Source organism: Asterias rubens, chromosome 4 (genome assembly GCF_902459465.1).
Source record: "Asterias rubens chromosome 4, eAstRub1.3, whole genome shotgun sequence".
NCBI lineage: Eukaryota > Metazoa > Echinodermata > Asteroidea > Forcipulatida > Asteriidae > Asterias > Asterias rubens.
In genome coordinates this window covers 500,453-519,160 of record NC_047065.1, presented here as the reverse complement: position 1 = coordinate 519,160, position 18,708 = coordinate 500,453, and the positions used below count along the sequence as shown (strand labels likewise).

Here is an 18,708-nt window from a genome sequence, read left to right as displayed (position 1 = left end):
AATACAAATTGAGGTATAAACTAAGATCAGGAAATACAAATTGAGGTATAAACTAAGATCAGGAAATACTTGCCATAACCTCAAAATATAGATGATGCGACAATACCAAAGAAGGTGTAAAAATGGAAATTATTATTCACTATTTTGGAGGTTCTTTAAGTATGCATTACAAAGTTACTTATTGGTGCTCAAACAAAATATTATCTGAGCCTGAATGATTCTGAAGTACGTAAACATCGTCTTAATTCACAATCTCAAGAGAATGTGTACATTTCATTTATTTTTTTTGTGGACAAACTGTCCTTCAAAATAAAATTTTGCTTTTTTAAACATTTGTAAACATCTTTAAAGAAATCTAATCTATTATCTATCTATTAAAATATGGACGTACATTTCACTGTTTGAACAAAACCTGTCATAAAGTATTCAAAAAATATTTGTTGTGGATTCTCAAACACTTGGATTTGCATAAACTGCATTAAAACAGAAAATATGTCAAGTACAATACGTCTTACAATATGTCTTACAGGCATGCAAGAAGGTCTGTGAGAAAACTGGAACAGTTTCAATTTTTAGTACAATAACTGACCTACACATGGCTTTTTATAAAATGATTTTAACAGATTTTTCAAGGCAAAGAAAGAACATAAATCAGAAGAAGATGAGAAGAACTTGATACTTGATTATATGAAAAGCCAAAAGAAAACAAAACAGACATTTCTTCCGTTAGCTAGAAATCCTGCTAGGTTAGAAACAAAAATGATACTATGACCAAACAAAACACTCATAACTTTAGGCCACCAAAACAGTATCTTAGCAAAAATCAGTCCAACAATAGGCTACTCACTAAGCCCCGCCCAAAAATAGCACTTACCTGATTGGTCAAAGCACAGTTGTCTGATGGCCTGATTAACGAATCCAGGCCAGAACAGATTTGGGAGTCAACGTTTTCACTAAAAGCAAATTTTAGTTTTTGATAGAATGGTAAAGCATTGATTTTAGAACGAGCCATTGTATTTGAACAGGGGCTGAAGATGTTACAAATATTAGCTGCGAGTAGTCATGATATAATGAAGTATTTGAGGCACTTTTAGCCATAAAATCAGATATTCTATTTGTTGTAACAAAATTAATCAGTAAGCCTTTTCAATGTCAAGTATTTAGAGTTATTGCGGCACCGTGTTTTTAGAGAACCAGTGTATTAGGGCTCCGTGGTGCACTGAACTCCTGCACTCTGCTCCGGGGAACAATTCAGACTTGTGGTGCTATGAACACATTCAACAAGACGCTCCTCGCCTCCAAAACAGCGAACCATGTCAAGGTGTATGGGCAGCGTCTCACCGACGTTGTAGGAGGAGCCAATGGTTGCCTTTGCAGCAGAGATATATCCCAGCTGCAAGCAGGTGACCAACGCATCGGCATCATCCCATTCATTGTTGCAGATCGTTCCCCATTGTCCGTTCAGAAACATCTCAACTCTACCCTCGCTCGTCAATGATCCTCCACTCAGTCGAATGTCACCCTCGTTGTTTGATTCTGGACAACAAACGAGACAGAGAAATTTACACCAATGCTTGTTCGTAAAGTACAGATGATCAGAAAATCAACCCTACACCCAATTTCATAGAGCTGCTCAAGCACACAAATATTGCTTACAAAGAATTCTCAGCTGTGCAAAAACAAGCAGGATATCAGTCATCGATTGTACAATGGTATTTTGTCTGGTGACCGTTTTCTAGTAGTAAAGCATCATTTTGTTCAACTACTTTTTGTGCTTGAGCAGCTCTTTTGAATTGGACCTCTGTTTTTGTATGGAGGCCACATAAGCCAAGGCCTCTGATGCCCCTGGTGCTCGCCTTGGTGCTCCCTTCACTGTATGCCTCAAAATGCCCTTCGCAACATCACCTTGACCTTTCTAAGAGGATCATCTAGGTCAGCTATAAATAGTAATTTTTGAGCTGATTATTCAACTCATCACCCCAAGAGTAGAGACAAACTAATGCAGTTGCACCACACAGCAACCAATTCTACCCTTGTGGTACGTCTCTCAGTTGAGTAGTCCGAGTTAACCCTCCATGGCTAAATAGAAAGTCATGTAATCAATATGAGGGCTCAATATGGTGTTAAATGATAAGACATAATTTTGTTTCAAAGGGGTTTCATAGTGTAAGTAGAAGGGGCTACTGTACAAATCCTCTACGCTTCAGTTACAATTCTTTTGAATTTACGGCCGTCTTTGAAAAATGACTTTGGCTTCAGCTATGGAAAAGGTGCAATTTCATAGAGCTGCTTATCTAGCAGACAACAGTGCTTAACAATTAATCTTCTGCTGAGCAAAATATGAAAAGGGAATCATTTGCATATGGTACAAATAATCACCCTTATTTGGCGTCCAATCTGCACTAACGCTGAAAACACTCACCAATATTACACACAACTCCAGCATCTTCGGCATGTGAGCAATCGTTGATTCCCCAACCGTCGAAAAGACATTCAGCCAATAAAGCTTCATCTCCGGCACAGTTTACTTGATCCATCCATGTCGGATCGATACCTTGTTGGAAGAACGCCAACCCCTTCACTTCCTTAGCACCAGCGTAACCCAAATTACGGCAGACGACATTTCCATCGTTGATGTCCCAGCTATCATCACAGACTGTTCCCCATTGGTCATCGTGATAAATCTCCACACGCCCTTCATGTGGGCCATAGGTCCCTGCAACCAGGCGCACCGTTCCATCCGCAACTATAACAAAATAATCGCCAGAATTATTACAAGAGTAAGTGTTATGTTTCTTTAATATCGATATGGGGTATTGTTTGAAATTTCTTAAAGTGTCGGATGATTCTCTACAGCCAAAGTTTTACCTTAATTTTCAACTGTTTTTCTTGCGACTGCTTATTATTTTTTGTTTAAAATTTACAGTAGAAATAAAGCTGAACTCATAAATACCCCAGACAGTTTCTCTTTTCCTATTGGTGGAGAGAACGTCACGTGGGAGTGTTTCAACGGTTGATAATGACCAGTGTTTATAACCGGCTGTTTATCACGCGGAATGCATCTCATAGCTATTAGTAACAGCGCGTAATCTACTTCTAAGCATGTGCGCGTAATCTATTTCTAAGCGCGCGTGCTTACACACAACCCACGCGCACATACTATCAATATTCAAACCTCGAATTTTCAACTGTCAAAGTGTCTGTAATTGTAAAAACCTTGCAGGGTCGTTGCCGTGCGATAAAGGCACTCGCCTTTGGCTCCGGCCTTTAACAAACGGCAATTCGACCCTGCCGGCTTTAAACAGCCGTGTTTGAACTCGTCGCTACCCTTTTATTCCCTTATTTTTATACAATAAAGTACTATCAATATGTTTTCAACCTTGCAATTTTTGTTGATGAGTTATTAATTCCTAAATACATACATTACTTTGTAACACACAAGCCAGGAGTTAAAAAGTGGAGCAGTGAAGCAAGGCTTTAACTAACATCGAAGGAGAGTTAATGGCCTGACATTTTGACTCTAGGAGAGTCTTTCTTGAAGGCTAACTAAAAAAGATTTCTTACTTGAGTTACAGACCACTCCGACATCTTGTTCGTGTCCACAGCTCTCCTCAATCCAATCAGCAGCACTACAGTCAATCAATCTTAACTCCGTTCCTAAACAATCCACCTCAAGCATGTGGGAGGGGCCAGTGCCTGCCCCAAAGTATGCCATGTTCTTCACTTCAGCAGCGCCAGGATAACCCAGTTGCCTACAGACCACATTGGCGCTTTCCAAATCGAAATTGCCATTGCATATGGTCCCCCAGTGATTGTCATGGAAGACTTCTATTCTCCCCTTGTTGGGTGCCTCACCGTTGCGTAGTCGAAGCTCACCCTCCGTGGCTGGATAGAAAGTAATTGAATCAAAATAAAGGCTCAAGAAACAAAACTTTGTGGTGGCGTTTAATGCTTGGACATCATATATTTTCAAATAGGTTTCATTGTTTAAGTAAAAGAGGTTACTGTAGAAATCCTCCATGCTTCAGTTACATTTTAAGGTAGTATTTGAAAATATGACTTTGACCAAGGTCCAATTTCATGAAGCTGCTTAAGCACATGAAGTAGCTAAGCAAATTGTGTATAGTAGCTAATAATAATAACTATAACTATTGTATTAGATATCACAAGCAGTGCACTTGGAGCTCAGATGACAAGAGTGCAGATTTTTAGAGCAATCACCATGAGCACCAGGGCCCAATTTCATGGCTCTGCTTACTGCCGAATTCTGTGCTTACAAACACGATTCCCCGCTTACGTGCAAGCGCCGAATTTCTGCGCTAGCCTTGTAAGCGTAGAATACCTAGTAATGTGAAGTACGCACTCCAAGAAGCCAAAATTCGCCGCTAACCCGTGAAATACGCGTACCGTAAGTTCAGAATTCCCTGCTTCCGTAAGCGCCGCTTCTGTGCTTACGGTAAGCAGAGCCATGAAATTGAGCCCTGTATTGGTGGATACCAGCGCTATATAAGACTTTGATTATTATTATATTAAGGTTACCAGCCAAACTACCATGTCACATGTACAATTTATGACAGGTATTGAGAAGAAAAATGTCAAACTTCTGCTTAAGCAATTCTATGAATTGGGCTTTAAGTTGTTAAAACAACTTTTTTTCAGAAAGCTGAGAAAGCACAGAAGAAAAAACGAAAAACAACAACATTGAATAAAATGTCATCACTCAACAAAAGTTGTTTAAATTGAAAAGTCTAAAGTTGGTGAGTATCCTACCTGCTGCACAGATGACCCCAGCATCCTCAGAATGTCCACAATTAGTGATTTCCCAACCAGCAGAATCACACTCTGCTAACCCTTGCTCTAATCCGGTACATTTAACATCGTCTAAGAAGATCGGGTCAACCCCCTGCCCCATTCGAGCTGATCCTACTGCCTGGATAGCCTTGATGAAGCCAAGCTGTTTGCAGACAACGTTTGCATCGGTCAGGTCCCAGTAATCATCACATACTGTCCCCCAGCGACCATTGTGGAAGATCTCAACTCGTCCTTCAGAGTCTGTTGAGCCGCCAACGAGGCGCACCTCACCTTCGTCAGAGTCCAACTTGGGAATGACCTCTGAGGGCACGAGTTGGTCCTCTGAAAAAATATAACAATAATACTCACATAATGCCTTTATGTTTGACAACACCATGGTGCTACCCATAAGATGAAAACAAGGCGTAAAAATTTGACTTAAAATTTGAAAACGGTGTTGAAGTTCATATTTCAATGAAAGACAACGCAGAGTGTCAAAGTTCAATCCGGAGGGGGTGGGGGCTGGGTAGGTCCCCCAATGCATACAGACACCAGTTTGTTTGATACAAAAAAAGGAAACGCCTTCTCCCACTCTGAGAGCAACACTTTGATTTTATGGAAAATATGCAATGAGTTTTAGTTTAATTACTAGATGTCTGATGATACACATTAAACCCTTTAAATTCACACCTCTTTAGTTTTGAAGACTAAATGAGTAAAGCCCGGTTCATACTTCAACGTATGCTATTGGGAAGCGAATTTCAACGTGACATGCAGGAGTTGCAAATTATTTGTTGCAAATTTGTGACGTAAAAAAATTGTTTTGCATTTGCATTCGCAGGAAGTATGAACCGGGCTATATACGTGTAATTTTTTTATATGAAACACAATCTTGAGAAATCATCATCTGCCAGCAGTCTTCACTTACCTGAAAGGCAGGTCACCGCTACATCTTCAGAGTGTTGACAGTTAGTGATCTTCAGTCCAGGGAACTGACAATAGATCAAACTCTCTTCAGTTCCATCACAAGCCAAGTCATCAAAGTAGATTGGGGAGCTTTCTCCGCCAGGTCCAAACGAGTTGCCTTCACCTGCAATGTCCACGGCCCTGTCGAACCCAAGCTGTCGACAGATGACATCAGCATCCTGCAAACCAAAGTCATCATCACAGATGGTGCCCCAGACACCGTCAAACAAGACCTCCACACGACCCGAAGAGGCGGTTGCCCCGTCCCCGCCAAGCTGAAGCTGAATGCTTGCATCTGGAAACAGGAAAGTAATTGTGATGATTTTCACGTTTAGGAACACAATCAATGAAAAGACAAGGAGGGTTTGACATCAAAGGCGAAAATCTTCAAGCCAAATTTGATAATAACTCTCCTTACTTATTTATGAGGCGGAGGGTGTTTTGGCCGAGCAGTCTAGAGTAATTTTCAGAATTTACAGGATAGTACTGATCAAGTACTAACAGTGCTAACACACATTGGTGTAAAACCAAAAGTTGTTCTTCATTATCCAGGATGAAAATTTAACATCTACTAAATCATACCGGTACCCGCTGCTAAAATATAGGAATCAAACTGCCTCTAGCTACCAGGCAATCTCTGTGGTCTAGTTGGTAAGACACTGCTGTAGATTTGCAAAGGTCGTGGGTTCAAATTCCCTCCTAGTCATATTGATGTAGTTTTTTCACAGGACTCACAAGAGTACTGAAAAGACAAAAACTTTCTGAGAGTCCTTGGCATGACAACCAGAAAAAAAAAAACTTTCTGAGAGTCCTTGGTATGACAACCAGAAAAAAACTAAAACTTTCTGAGAGTCCTTGGTATGACAACCAGAAAAAAACTAAAACTTTCTGAGAGTCCTTGGTATGACAACCAGAAAAAAACTAAAACTTTCTGAGAGTCCTTGGCATGACAACCAGAAAAAAACTAAAACTTTCTGAGAGTCCTTGGCTTCACAATAAATGAAGTAAGCTTACCAGTGAAGCAAGATAGAAATCCATAAATGAAGTAAGCTTACCAGTGAAGCAAGATAGAAATCCATAAATGAAGTAAGCTTACCAGTGAAGCAAGATAGAAATCCATAAATGAAGTAAGCTTACCAGTGAAGCAAGATAGAAATCCATAAATGAAGTAAGCTTACCAGTGAAGCAAGATAGAAATCCATAAATGAAGTAAGCTTACCAGTGAAGCAAGATAGAAATCCATAAATGAAGTAAGCTTACCAGTGAAGCAGGATAGTTTGACATCTTCAGCATGAGAGCAATCATGAACACCCCATCCATCAGATTGACATTCCTCTAGAGATTCTTCCTCCCTGCTACACATCAACTGATCTAACCAGATAGGATCACTACCTAGACCCTCTGCTGCATAGCCTGCAGTCCCGGGGTAGCCTAGCTGACGGCATGCCACCCTAGCGTTGATAACACTCCAAGAGTCATCACAAATAGTGCCCCATTGGTCATCATGCAATATCTCCAGCCTACCAGTTACTACATCGACACCTTCCATATTGGCCAATCGTAAGGTCACTGAATCTATAAAAAAAATCAGTGTAAACAGCTGCTTAGACATCAAACAGTGGGTGCATTCGATTAGCTTCCCTAGAAACGGGTTGCTTGGGGCTGCCCGAGGTGCATCACGTCACCACGAGAGGGCGAGTGATCATTTGATTAGCTCTTGGCAGGAGCTCCGCCGAATGAGCACCGCAGGGTCAACCTGGACCCATCAGACATTTATTTACTAACTTTATGGAAGAAGCTTGCGCCTTTGAATAGTTTTGCAATAGATATACGGCGCCATACAACTGCTGTGAGTCATCATTATCTTATAATAATAATAATTGTGGTTTCTTATATAGAGGGTATATTCGTCACTTAGTGACACTGAAGGCGCTTTAACTATGCAATCACAAAACACAGAAATTAAAAACAAAACAAAATGACTAAACTTACCGGGTGAATCTCCACCTTCTGGCTCATCTAAATATTTGGTAAAGAAGAATTTTTGGTTTTTTAAATAGTAACAGTAATTTCATGGAAAAGTTACTTCATTTTCATTCTTTAGTTTTTAATAAACTCACACACAACTTAATCTAGAGGTTGTTGGTTTGAATCTTTATATCAGTCAATTTTTCTCTGTTCAAAACGTGATCTTTTAAAATAAACCCAGACAGGTTCCCTTGAGGTTAATTATTTAATATCATTAAAAAGTGTTTTAAATATTATTATTACAAAAATAGTCAATGGCCTGACGTTTCGTCCCCAGCGGGTCTTTCCCATCAAAGGCTAAAAAAAAATATTAAAAAATAAAGTATTATTATTCTTATAATATTATTAGAATACACTAGTTTGCATACCCTGGCTTGAATGGCAGATGACTCCAGCATCCTCAGAGTGCCCACAGTTGTTAACTCCCCATCCAGAGCTAATACAGTCCATAATGGTAGTCTCTGTACCAGTACATTCCACATCATCAAGTAGAATCAATCCATCCCCTGGACAAAGGAAAAAGGACAAATAACATCATTTCAAAACAAAAATTCTTACTATGTCTTAATAACATTTCTTAATTAGTGCAGCTGCTAAGGTGAACAATTGTGCACTTTGTGGTAAAAGCATGAAATTTGCTATGATGGTTGGTATTGGGCTAATTAACAATTTAAGACCGGGACCCACCTTGGGTCTCGCCTATTTAGGGGCGGAGCCTCATTTGCATAAAAAGGGGGGGGGTCTTTGATATAAATATTGGGCAAAATCATACTTAGAATAATTTTTTTGTTCTTTGGACCAGAAATATAAACTTGAAAATCATAATTATAAGTTAGAACATAAATTAGTGAAAAAATTCCTTTTTGTGGGCGGAGTTTCAATATTTCTAAAAGTGGGCGTTTTAAAAACAAAGTTTTATCTTCAGTGAACTATTACTGTTTTTTAATTGTTTTTTAAGCTGATTTATGTTATTTGAATAGAAATACTATAAAAGAATACATTTTTCCCATGAGTTTAAATAGTTTCTTTATTTATCCCCTCTTTTGTGGGCGGGGCCAGAGTAGTAAACGAGGGTGTGTCTAAATTACACATGTGTAATACAGCCAAGAATGCACAAGCAGCCAACAATCTCATCAACAATACAGGAATGAAAGTATGTCCTGGGCCGGCAAAATCTGATACTCTGTCATAGTAATGACATCAGACATACATGTGCTGTAAAATCGTCGGTTATGTATGCTATGGCTATGGCAAACTCAAGCTCTCAAATCACGCCATTATACCCACACAGTCTGATCTGGCACCATGCCATGCAGGCCAGAACAATAAGTAAAATTTATATTAGCAGTTTTTTTGCAATTTTGAGAAAGGTTTGCAGGTTGGCGATGAATCCACTCATACAGTGTAGTTATTCGGTTGGGATGTGTTGGAATGATCACTGAGCTGTAGCATACATGTCGGAATACTGAAATAGGTAACATGTACAGGGAAAAAGAAAAGTGGTGAGTTGGTATTTGATGAGGCCATTAGAGAGGCCATTGAAATCTACCAGTACGACCCAAGTTAATGGGGGTTTAGGAAAGGTATTGTGGATAGAGGGTCGATATCCATGGTCAGGAAGAGAAGAAGCCAAATGTCATTTAGGTGGAGGCTGATGTTTTGAAGAAGAGTGTCGTGAAATTTCAATGGCCTCTCAAGGCATTCGTGGTGGCATTCGTGGCTTCTTGTTCTTCTTATCGTGTCCACACACACTATATATTGTGTTTCAGCAAGGTCCTTAGTTCTGTATTCCTGCTCCATAGTTTGTGGCTCTGTCTTACATATGCAGGTAACGTCTTCTAGATATCCCCACTTCTTGAGAGACACGTTGCACCGGCCAGTTGATGTTCTAAGTTTGTTGAGGCACTTCTATTCAGCCCAACCTGAGTCAGCATCAGGGAGGAGTTCTTCCGAATCACTTATGTCCATGGATGTTCTAGGTGGAAGTTTACCAAGTCTCTCATGTCACATGGCAGTTCGAAGAGCTCCGGCTTCTGCACTTGGTTTGACTTTGTTGAGGAAGCTTTTCTTGGACCGAGTCTATTCTTAGCAGGTGTGTGGCTGAATGGAGGGTTTCGCTCGTGGTCTGGCTATACCAGAAAGTTTGTACAGGCTATCAGTTGGTGTTGGTCTGAGGCATCCAGTGATGAGTCGGCATGTAGCATTGATGGCTGGATCAATCTTCTTAGTGTGGGTAGATCTTTCCCAGACTGGGCACGCATACTCTGCAGATGAAAAACAAAGGGCTAAGGCTGTTGATCGAAGAGTGTCTGGGATGGCACTCCATCTTGTTCCCAGTAAGTTTGCTGACAATGTTGTTTCTTGCACAGACTTTGGCTTTGGTCTTCGCAACATGGGTCTTAAAGGAGAGGCAGCGGTCTAGGGTGACACCTAGATACACTGTAGGGTCACAGTTTTCAAGAAGAGCCCCAGACCAGGAGACGTTCAGTTGGCATTTGGCTTCTCGATTACAGAGATAAAAGGCTGAATGAGAGTGATGAGCTCTGCAGCACTATAGTCAATTCGGTGGTCGGTTAAAGAATCCCTCATTTTATGATGAAGTTTCTTGTGAGCGGAGGGTATATTGGCCTTATGCCTGCTTGATTGAACATACACGGAAGAAAGTGAGTAGTGGTATGTGGTTGACCTTGGGTATGGGAAACATATAGTTAAGTTTAGGGCGGCTTGGTGGTGTTAATCTGGTTGAAACTGTCCATACCATTGCGGTGACCCTACAATTGCCTTTAAAACTCCTCTGCAGAAGGTGGCTGTCAAAATTGGGACCAGAAACAATATGATCCACAATCTCACTGGTAAATTCTTGGTAGCAAATGCCGAAACACTTTGCTCATCGGCGCTAGCTATCTGCCACTGTGGGCTGAGTGTTGTGATCCAGTTTGGAGAAACTCTCAAGCCTACTCGATATTCAATTGAACAGCACCATGAGGACCATCGCTGGTGCTGTTAGCTGCACAAAGACTGATTGGCTACCAGTCCTGAGTAAGGCAAATTTCCCTATTCAGATGATCCAAAGAGAGTGTGCCATATCAGTGATGGTTCTGCAAAGCTAAAGCAGAAAAGCGGCGCACGCAGTGGCAAGGTCCAGACGGCACAAGTTCCTGATGAAATAGGATCGCACCATCCAGTTCCCGGGGATAGACCTTCCGAATGGTAAAATGTACCTCCTGAACCGATTCCGCACTAACTCGTCACTCCAACTAGCCAATTCTCTTCACTCTGACTCAATTAATCAACTGCAGAGACAGCAAGGGTCAGTCGCACCGATCTCCTGTGTCCACGTCCTATAGAGCTTTGTGGTCGATTTCAATAGGCCAGGCAGTTGTTTACCCCAAGATGATCTTGGACGGCCTCTGGATATTTTCCAGCCAGGAGCTGGTGCTAGGCCTCCCCTGGAGTTGCTGGCGATGCGAAGAGCCTTTTTAGCTGGGGTGTTGTCAGCCAGGCGAGCGACATGACAAAAGAAAGCAGAAAGGCGGCGTTGAATCACTCAGACTGGCAAACCCACAACTCCAACAGACCAACTCACAACTCCGACAAAGGCTATCCTGTCCTATATATTGAACACCAGAGACACAAGTTGTAGGAACCTTGAACAAGAGGGTGTGTTTAGATGCTAGGGTAATGGAAGAAGAACTGGTGTACAACGGTCAATGTTGGTTATTTTCATTGGAAACTGTGGTGGAGGGTGTTGTCTTGTTTCTTTGTGGTGGGGATCAGGCATCTAGACAGCTTTTGCCAGACTGCCCTTGTCCCATTGTGAACATGGTGAACTTGATGCTTGGGTATTGCTGGTTGAGGTATCTGTATAGCATTTTGGGGGCTGATAGGTAGAGTCGGGCCACATCATCAGTTCGAATGAGCTCTTGTGGGAATTTGGAGAGGCAAAAACTGTATAAGAATACTCAATATCAAGGCATCACTGCTGGTTCGATTTGTTTAGCACCCAATCGTTTACTCTCAAGAGGGAGCAAAGAAGTGCTGTGAGTAAATTGTAAACACTGTTACTGCAAACAATTATTCAGTGCATACTGAAAATGTAGACATATTGTAATTAAATGTCTATACATGTATTTACATGGTTTTGCATGCATCAGTACAACAATCAAGGGGCTAGAATGGCATGTTTTATTTTATCCCCACTTTCAAAAAATGTGACTCCCCCCACAAAAGGGGCAGAAATAAAGACTATTTAAATAACTATTTTACTGTTATTATGTATTTTAGTCTAAAACAAATTAGCAGAGAAAAGCAAATTTAGTCAAAATTAACATTATTATATTTTTTACCCCCCTTCTTTCTTAAAAATTTGACTCCGCCCACAAAATGGGCAGAATTCAAGACAGTTAATAATTTTCAAACAATTATTGAACTGTTATCATGTATTTTAGTCTAAAAAAATGAGCAGAATATTTTTTCAAATAGTCAAAACTGACATATTAAATTTGTTACCCCCCACTTTCTTAAAACGTAGCCCCACCCCTAAAATGGGTGAGATCCAAGATGGGTCCAAGTCTTAAAATGATCTTTAGGGTGTATATAACAACTGCAGGAAGTTTCATGCTTTTACCACAAAGTGCACAATTTGTCCACATATGGGCCTTAGCAGCTGGACTAAATTGACTCTTAGCACATTTGTATGTATTTCTATTGCATAATTAGTAATAAACCAAATCTAATTAAATATTACCTTCACCAAACTCAGCAGACTTAGAATGTCGCACAGCTCCATTAGCGAAACCAAGCTGTTTGCAAACCACATCGGCATCAGCTTTATCCCACAAATCATCACAGATGGTTCCCCATTCACCACCATTGATGATTTCTACTCGTCCCTCGTACGTGTTTGAGCTTCCAACGAGGCGTAACATCAAATCAGACTCTGGTGATTCTAAATGATAGAAGTTTGATACCCCACCATAAGTAGATTCTGCATTATGAATGGGTCAGTGTAGTTGTTAATAGAGTGACTCTGCGGATATGGGAGGAAACCCAGTAGATTTATTAAAGGGAAAACCCACGTAATCAGGTAGGGATTGAAAACCCAGTTTGGGATCAAGCCTGGGTCCTACAGGTGCAAGGCGAGGAAAGATACCACGATGCCAACCCAACCGCCCGACCCATCTACCCCAAACTAAGCTCAATCAATCACAAGAACCATCTTTGCCCTCTCGGCTACCCATTTTAGCCACGGGTGAAGAGTAGTGCATTATACAATACAATACAATACAATACAATGGGTTTTTATATAGCGCCATTCCATTTAGACCACAGCGCTTTAAACGAACAATAGCAATGCAGATAATACAACAAATGAACAATAAAGCAATAAACAGACACTAAGGAAAAAGATGTTTTTTAAGTGCTTTCTTGAAAATAGGCAGTGAAATTGAGGTGCGTATGGTGATAGGAAGATGGTTCCACAGTCCTGGAGCAGCTAAGGAAAATGATTTACATGTAGATGCAGCGGATTGAAGAGATTTGCTGCTCGGTTTATTTTCAGCAAGACGGGTTTTGTCTGATGCTGAGCGAAGCCCAGCCCTGGTTTGAATGTGAAAAGAAAAACAAGATGAAAGATATGCTGGTGCAAGTCCATTTAAGCATTTATACACATGCACCAATATTTTGAATTGAATGCGACCTTTCACCGGGAGCCAATGTAGCTTTTTGAGAAAAGGAGTTGCATGATCATGTTTAGAAGCACAAAATATTAGTTTGGAAGCCCAATTCTGAAGATGTTGAAGTCTATTAATTTGAGTTGTGTTTGCTCCAAGTAAAAGTGCGTTGCCATAGTCCAATTATACAATGGCACAAGTGTCATGACCAGGATTCAAACCGACACCTAATTGGCCACAAGAACTTGAGTAACTCGACTGCTGGTTCATGACACTCGGCTATAAATACCCTTAATCTACAATATCGGCCAAAATGCTTGGGCCACCCATTCACAGCATAAACATTCCCTGTCCACTTCCCTCGTGACAATAAACATCTCACCCGTCCCCCATCTCAATGTTGATCTGAGCACCAAAGTTCGGGCAATGAGAGCAAATATTGAAAGGGGGCTTGGGGCCGTGGTGCGTGGGCCCACTGAGATATGTCAAGGAGTGTAGTCAGTTACCTGCATTGGGCAGGCAGACAACCCCAGCATCTTCACTATGGTCACAATTGATTCCCGATGCCTCTACTCCCGAACACTCCGCTAATGTCATCTCGGATCCTGAGCATGCAACGTCATCCATTACCACACTCCCAGCGCCTTCAAAAGAAAAGTGTTGTTTTTAAAAATATCTTCTTTTATTACTTTTTATTATCAGTTTGCTAAAGGGTCATGAAGACTCCTCCTCTGAACTTTTCTATAAAATGTAAAGCTTGTAAAATGTTGACCTTGTCCAAACTCAGCTGCAACTGTAGCTCGTTCTGCTCCGTTAGTGAAGCCGAGCTGTCTACACACCACATCAGCATCAGTCTGGTCCCAGCTATCATCACAGACTGTACCCCACTCAGCTCCATTGAAAGCCTCGACACGTCCCTCTAGCTCACTGCCACCAACAAGTCGTACTACCACCTCAGGCTCTGTGTAAAAATTAACATTCTATCAGTTAGTATGTTATTAAATTCCATCCTTCCCATTGTGGCGTGTCATGACCAAAGAACGAGCGGAAGAACACCTGACTAAAAGCTCTGGTGATTCTGATGGGTTTAAGTGGGAGTTTTAGTCCTAGTGGGCACTTGTATGTAAAGTCTAATGGAGGTTCTTAACTACAGAGACAAAGAAAAGAACAGAAGATGTCTCCACAAAAGTAGAGTTTGTGTACTCAAGCATGGCAAGCGATAAAATAATGACATCGTCTGCGAAAGGTCTGTACCCAAATGTTTTTTGGAGTTTATGATCACCTTCATTGAGTCTACAAGCCACACCAGCGTCCTCCGCATGATTGCAGTTAATCGCAGAATATTCTGCACTTGGGCATTCTTCAATCCTCGACTCCAAGCCCTGGCAGCCAACATCATCAAGTAATATCTCACCGGTACCTTCCCACCAAAAAGACAAGAAAATATATGTATCAAATGAAATTGTTTTCTATCACAAATCACAGTGCTCGATACATTTCTGTATAGCTTTATGACAAGAAACTTCTTTCTTCTGGACAGACTGTTTCATACCATAAGGCACTCATCAAAAGAACGACGAAAATAGAATACAAGTAGCATCTGAACTTATTTCAAAACAAGCGCACGGTCGCATTACGCGTCAAGTTAGTACGTGCTCAAGTCACTGATGCAAGCATATATACATATTATAAAACATTCTGATTGGTCCAGAGGAAAACATTTGGCCATGTTTATTACAGTTCGATGAGATTAAACATGACCTAATCTTATAAAGTCAAAAAAGGGTGCTATCAGATGACTGCCCAGAGCACGTACAGTTTTTAGTCTCTTTTCTGTTGGCAGGTCGCATTTTTGGCTCGCACAAGTTCAAAACTTGTTTGAGGAGCTACTTAGCGCTCAACACATGCATAGATATTCAACGCAGAGTCAAGGTGAACCTAAACTGTCAGATTTCTTCAAAAATTGTACGGATAGTAGGAGTGTTTAAACGAGCTGACTATCCTCCAAGAACAATGAGCAAGTGTCTTATCTAGTAAGCAGAGAGTTTGGTAGCTGCAACTGTTGTTCTAACGAATGTAATAGCTTGTTGAACAAAAACCTGTGAGCGCAAAGCATGAAAGCTTTCAAGCGTGAAGCCTGCTTACATATATTTGTGTTTGGTTTTAAGAACCCTACTTTGCAATCTGGGGTGTTCTCTATACTATGATTTTATCTTCATATTTTATAAAACTGTCTGAAATATAAACAAAAATTAGATTTCCAGTTTGATACACAGAAATCCCATCCCTGTACCTTGTCCAAACTCTGCTAACACACTTGTGCGTACGGCTCCCTTGGTATATCCAAGCTGTTTACAAACCACGTCAGCATCTGTTTGACCCCACAGATCATCGCAGACGGTTCCCCATGTATCGTTCTTAAATATTTCCAAACGTCCCATGTTGGGTAAAGGGCCATCAGCAAGTCGTACTGTAAGCATTGCCTGCGGATGTTCTATTGGGCAAAACAAATAAATGATTGCTTTCCTAATGTAAAATGGGGGCGATATTAATTTGTTATATATTTGTATCTATTGTACAGAGTATTATAATAACATGTATTGTTTATGTTCTGTATTTAAGTTTGACCTACATGTATCAAAATTTATTATTGCTTTCTTTGTACTAGAATGCAGGGATGTGGCTTTACTGGTTGACCATAAATTTGTTTTTATACAAGACTCAAACCACTGAGAACTTGTCTTTTTCCTGAAAACTATTGTCCATCTCCAAATTTAACATTTAAATTACACTGAAGTTTGAAAGTGTAAAATAATTGCAACGCGCTCATTATAATTGCTGATATTGTAATGATATAGATAGATAGATAGATAGATACATGTAGATAGATAAAATGGTTTATTGAAAATCTGTCCTCCCATCACAAAGACTGAATTGTAACAATTTACAGTCACAAATATAACAAATATGGGGACAAAATACCATGATTTTGCACAGAGACCTTTTCTATCTTCAACTATCGCTTTTCTCAACAACATGTTCACCTGACGCGACTAACTGAAGCAAGTTGATCATCTTGAAAAATCAATTATTACAATCATGTTTTTGTTCTCTTACCATCCTCGCACAATATTCCTACATCTTCAGAATGAAAGCAGGCTAAGGTATGCCATTCACCACTCACACAGTCCTCCAAGCTACTCTCTGTCCCGTCACAATCCACAGTGAATAGAATGGGAGTATCCAGGTTACTTATTATGTTTGATCTTGCCACTTACCAATGCAGATGACTCCAGCATCCTCCTGATGACTACAGTTTTCTTCTCTCCAACCGTTACTGGGACAGTCTTCAAGTCGTTCTTCATCTCCTGTACATTGTAAATTATCAAGGAGAATTGCTCCCACTCCTTCCCCGAAGCCAGCTTCTATAGAAACATCAGAAGCCCCAGAGAAGCCCAGTTGGCGACAGACGACAATAGCCTCGGCGATGTCCCAATAGTCATCACAAACTGTTCCCCATTCACCTTCATAGAAGACTTCAACACGACCCTCGTAACTGTTTACGCTTCCAACAAGACGCAATGTCACACCAGGCTCTTAAACACAACCAAAACCACCCAAAGTGAGGATTTTAAAAACTAAAACGCAAGGCTGCCATGGCGAGCTGCCAATTGCCCATTAGAAAATCAATGACCAATCAAAAAAACAATCATTCGATAAATTGATGTTAGGGGTTGGAACATTTACAAACTTGTATGGACTACCTGCATAGTTGAGGGTCGACTCTGAAGAAAATCAAATAGGCATGGGTGTATGGGAACCCGTTCGATAAGAGGGGCAGAAGGGCAACAATTGGCAGAAAGATAACTAGGGGCAAGGTTGTTGATAGCCTTGTAGACATACAGCATGAGTTAAAAAGCAATTCTTTGTCTGACAGGGAGCCAATGAAGTTCCCTTAGTAAGTCGATAGAGGGAACGTCCCGTCCACAAGCCATAACTAACCTCGCTGCTTTGTTCTGCAGGGCGTTGCAGACGAGTAAGATCGGCCTCACGCGCCCCATTAAGAAGGGAGTTAGCATAGTCCAGGCGGGATAGGACGAGTCCTCTAACGACATGATGGCAGGCGTCAATGGTGATGAAGCGCCGAATACGCCACAAGTTACGTATGTGGAAGTTGACGGACTTACATATGGTATTAACTTGACTAGTCATGGTGAGAGATTCATCAAATTGATTGATGTAGATCTCCGAATGGATAAAGCGCCCACGCTCAGACGAAGATCAGGAAGAGCAGCAGAGACATTTCTATTGGCAATTAGAAAGAACTCAGTCTTATCCTGGTTTAAGCGAAGCGTGTTTTGAATCATCCATTCGTTGATCACACCAATACAAGAAGATAACCTTGCAAGCACCTGTTCACAGTCACCATTTGATTTGGGATCAAACTCGGCATAAAGTTGTATGTCATCCGCGTAAGCATGAAATGAGATATTGAAAGCGCGGATGATATTACCAATTGGGGAGGTGTATAAGATAAACCCATGTGGGCCTAAAACAGAACCCTGCGGTAAGGAGTACCGCATGACATGATCAGAGGAGAATTCGCCATCAATGGAGACTTTAGTGACACGATCCTTGAGGTAGGTGGAAAACCAAGATTTAACAGTGCTACCAATACCAAATTTGGATTCTAACCTGGCCAGAAGGATGTCGTGGTCGACGGTATCAAAGGCAGCGGACATGTCAAGAAGGTCCATGAGGACAGCCTTATTGTTATCAAGGGAACCCAGCAGATCATTTTTCACCTTCAGAAGGGCTGTCTCCGTACTGTGGTGACGCTTGTACGAAGACTGGAAGGGCTCACCTAGATTGTTGCTGTCCACATGGGCCATTGCTTGACGTGACGCTGCCTTCTCGATGACTTTGGACAGGAAAGGAAGGTTGGCAATGGGCCGGTAGTTTTTGAGAGAGTTTTTATCCAAAGAACTCCTCTTAATAACAGGAGTAATGATGGACTCTTTGAGGGCAGAAGGAAAAATGAGAACCCGTTCGATAAGAGGGGCACTAGAAGGGCAACAATTGGCATAACAAATAGGCATGGGTGTATGGGAACCCATTCGATAAGAGGGGCAGAGGGGCAACAATTGGCATGGGTGTATGGGAACCCGTTCGATAAGAGGGGCAGAAGGGCAACAATTGGCATGGGTGTATGGGAACCCGTTCGATAAGAGGGGCAGAAGGGCAACAATTG

At 41.1% G+C, this 18,708-nt stretch overlaps 1 protein-coding gene across 1 annotated transcript in view; it reads right to left on the bottom strand.

Moving 5' to 3' along the window:
* Positions 1-241: 241 nt before the first annotated feature.
* The window catches only part of LOC117288817, a 61,375-nt gene continuing 42,908 nt past the window's right edge, over positions 242-18,708 (bottom strand). Inside the window, exons 55-68 of the mRNA XM_033769667.1 lie at positions 16,736-17,053; positions 15,751-15,951; positions 14,740-14,877; positions 14,230-14,418; positions 13,964-14,101; positions 12,533-12,733; positions 8,154-8,291; positions 7,750-7,776; positions 7,018-7,332; positions 5,720-6,052; positions 4,771-5,133; positions 3,565-3,885; positions 2,423-2,746; positions 242-1,536 (exon numbers count right to left, since the gene is read on the bottom strand). Coding sequence (XP_033625558.1) covers positions 1,202-1,536; positions 2,423-2,746; positions 3,565-3,885; positions 4,771-5,133; positions 5,720-6,052; positions 7,018-7,332; positions 7,750-7,776; positions 8,154-8,291; positions 12,533-12,733; positions 13,964-14,101; positions 14,230-14,418; positions 14,740-14,877; positions 15,751-15,951; positions 16,736-17,053 — 3,341 coding nt within the window. The 3' untranslated portion in view covers positions 242-1,201. The remainder of the gene's footprint in view (positions 1,537-2,422; positions 2,747-3,564; positions 3,886-4,770; positions 5,134-5,719; positions 6,053-7,017; positions 7,333-7,749; positions 7,777-8,153; positions 8,292-12,532; positions 12,734-13,963; positions 14,102-14,229; positions 14,419-14,739; positions 14,878-15,750; positions 15,952-16,735; positions 17,054-18,708) is intronic.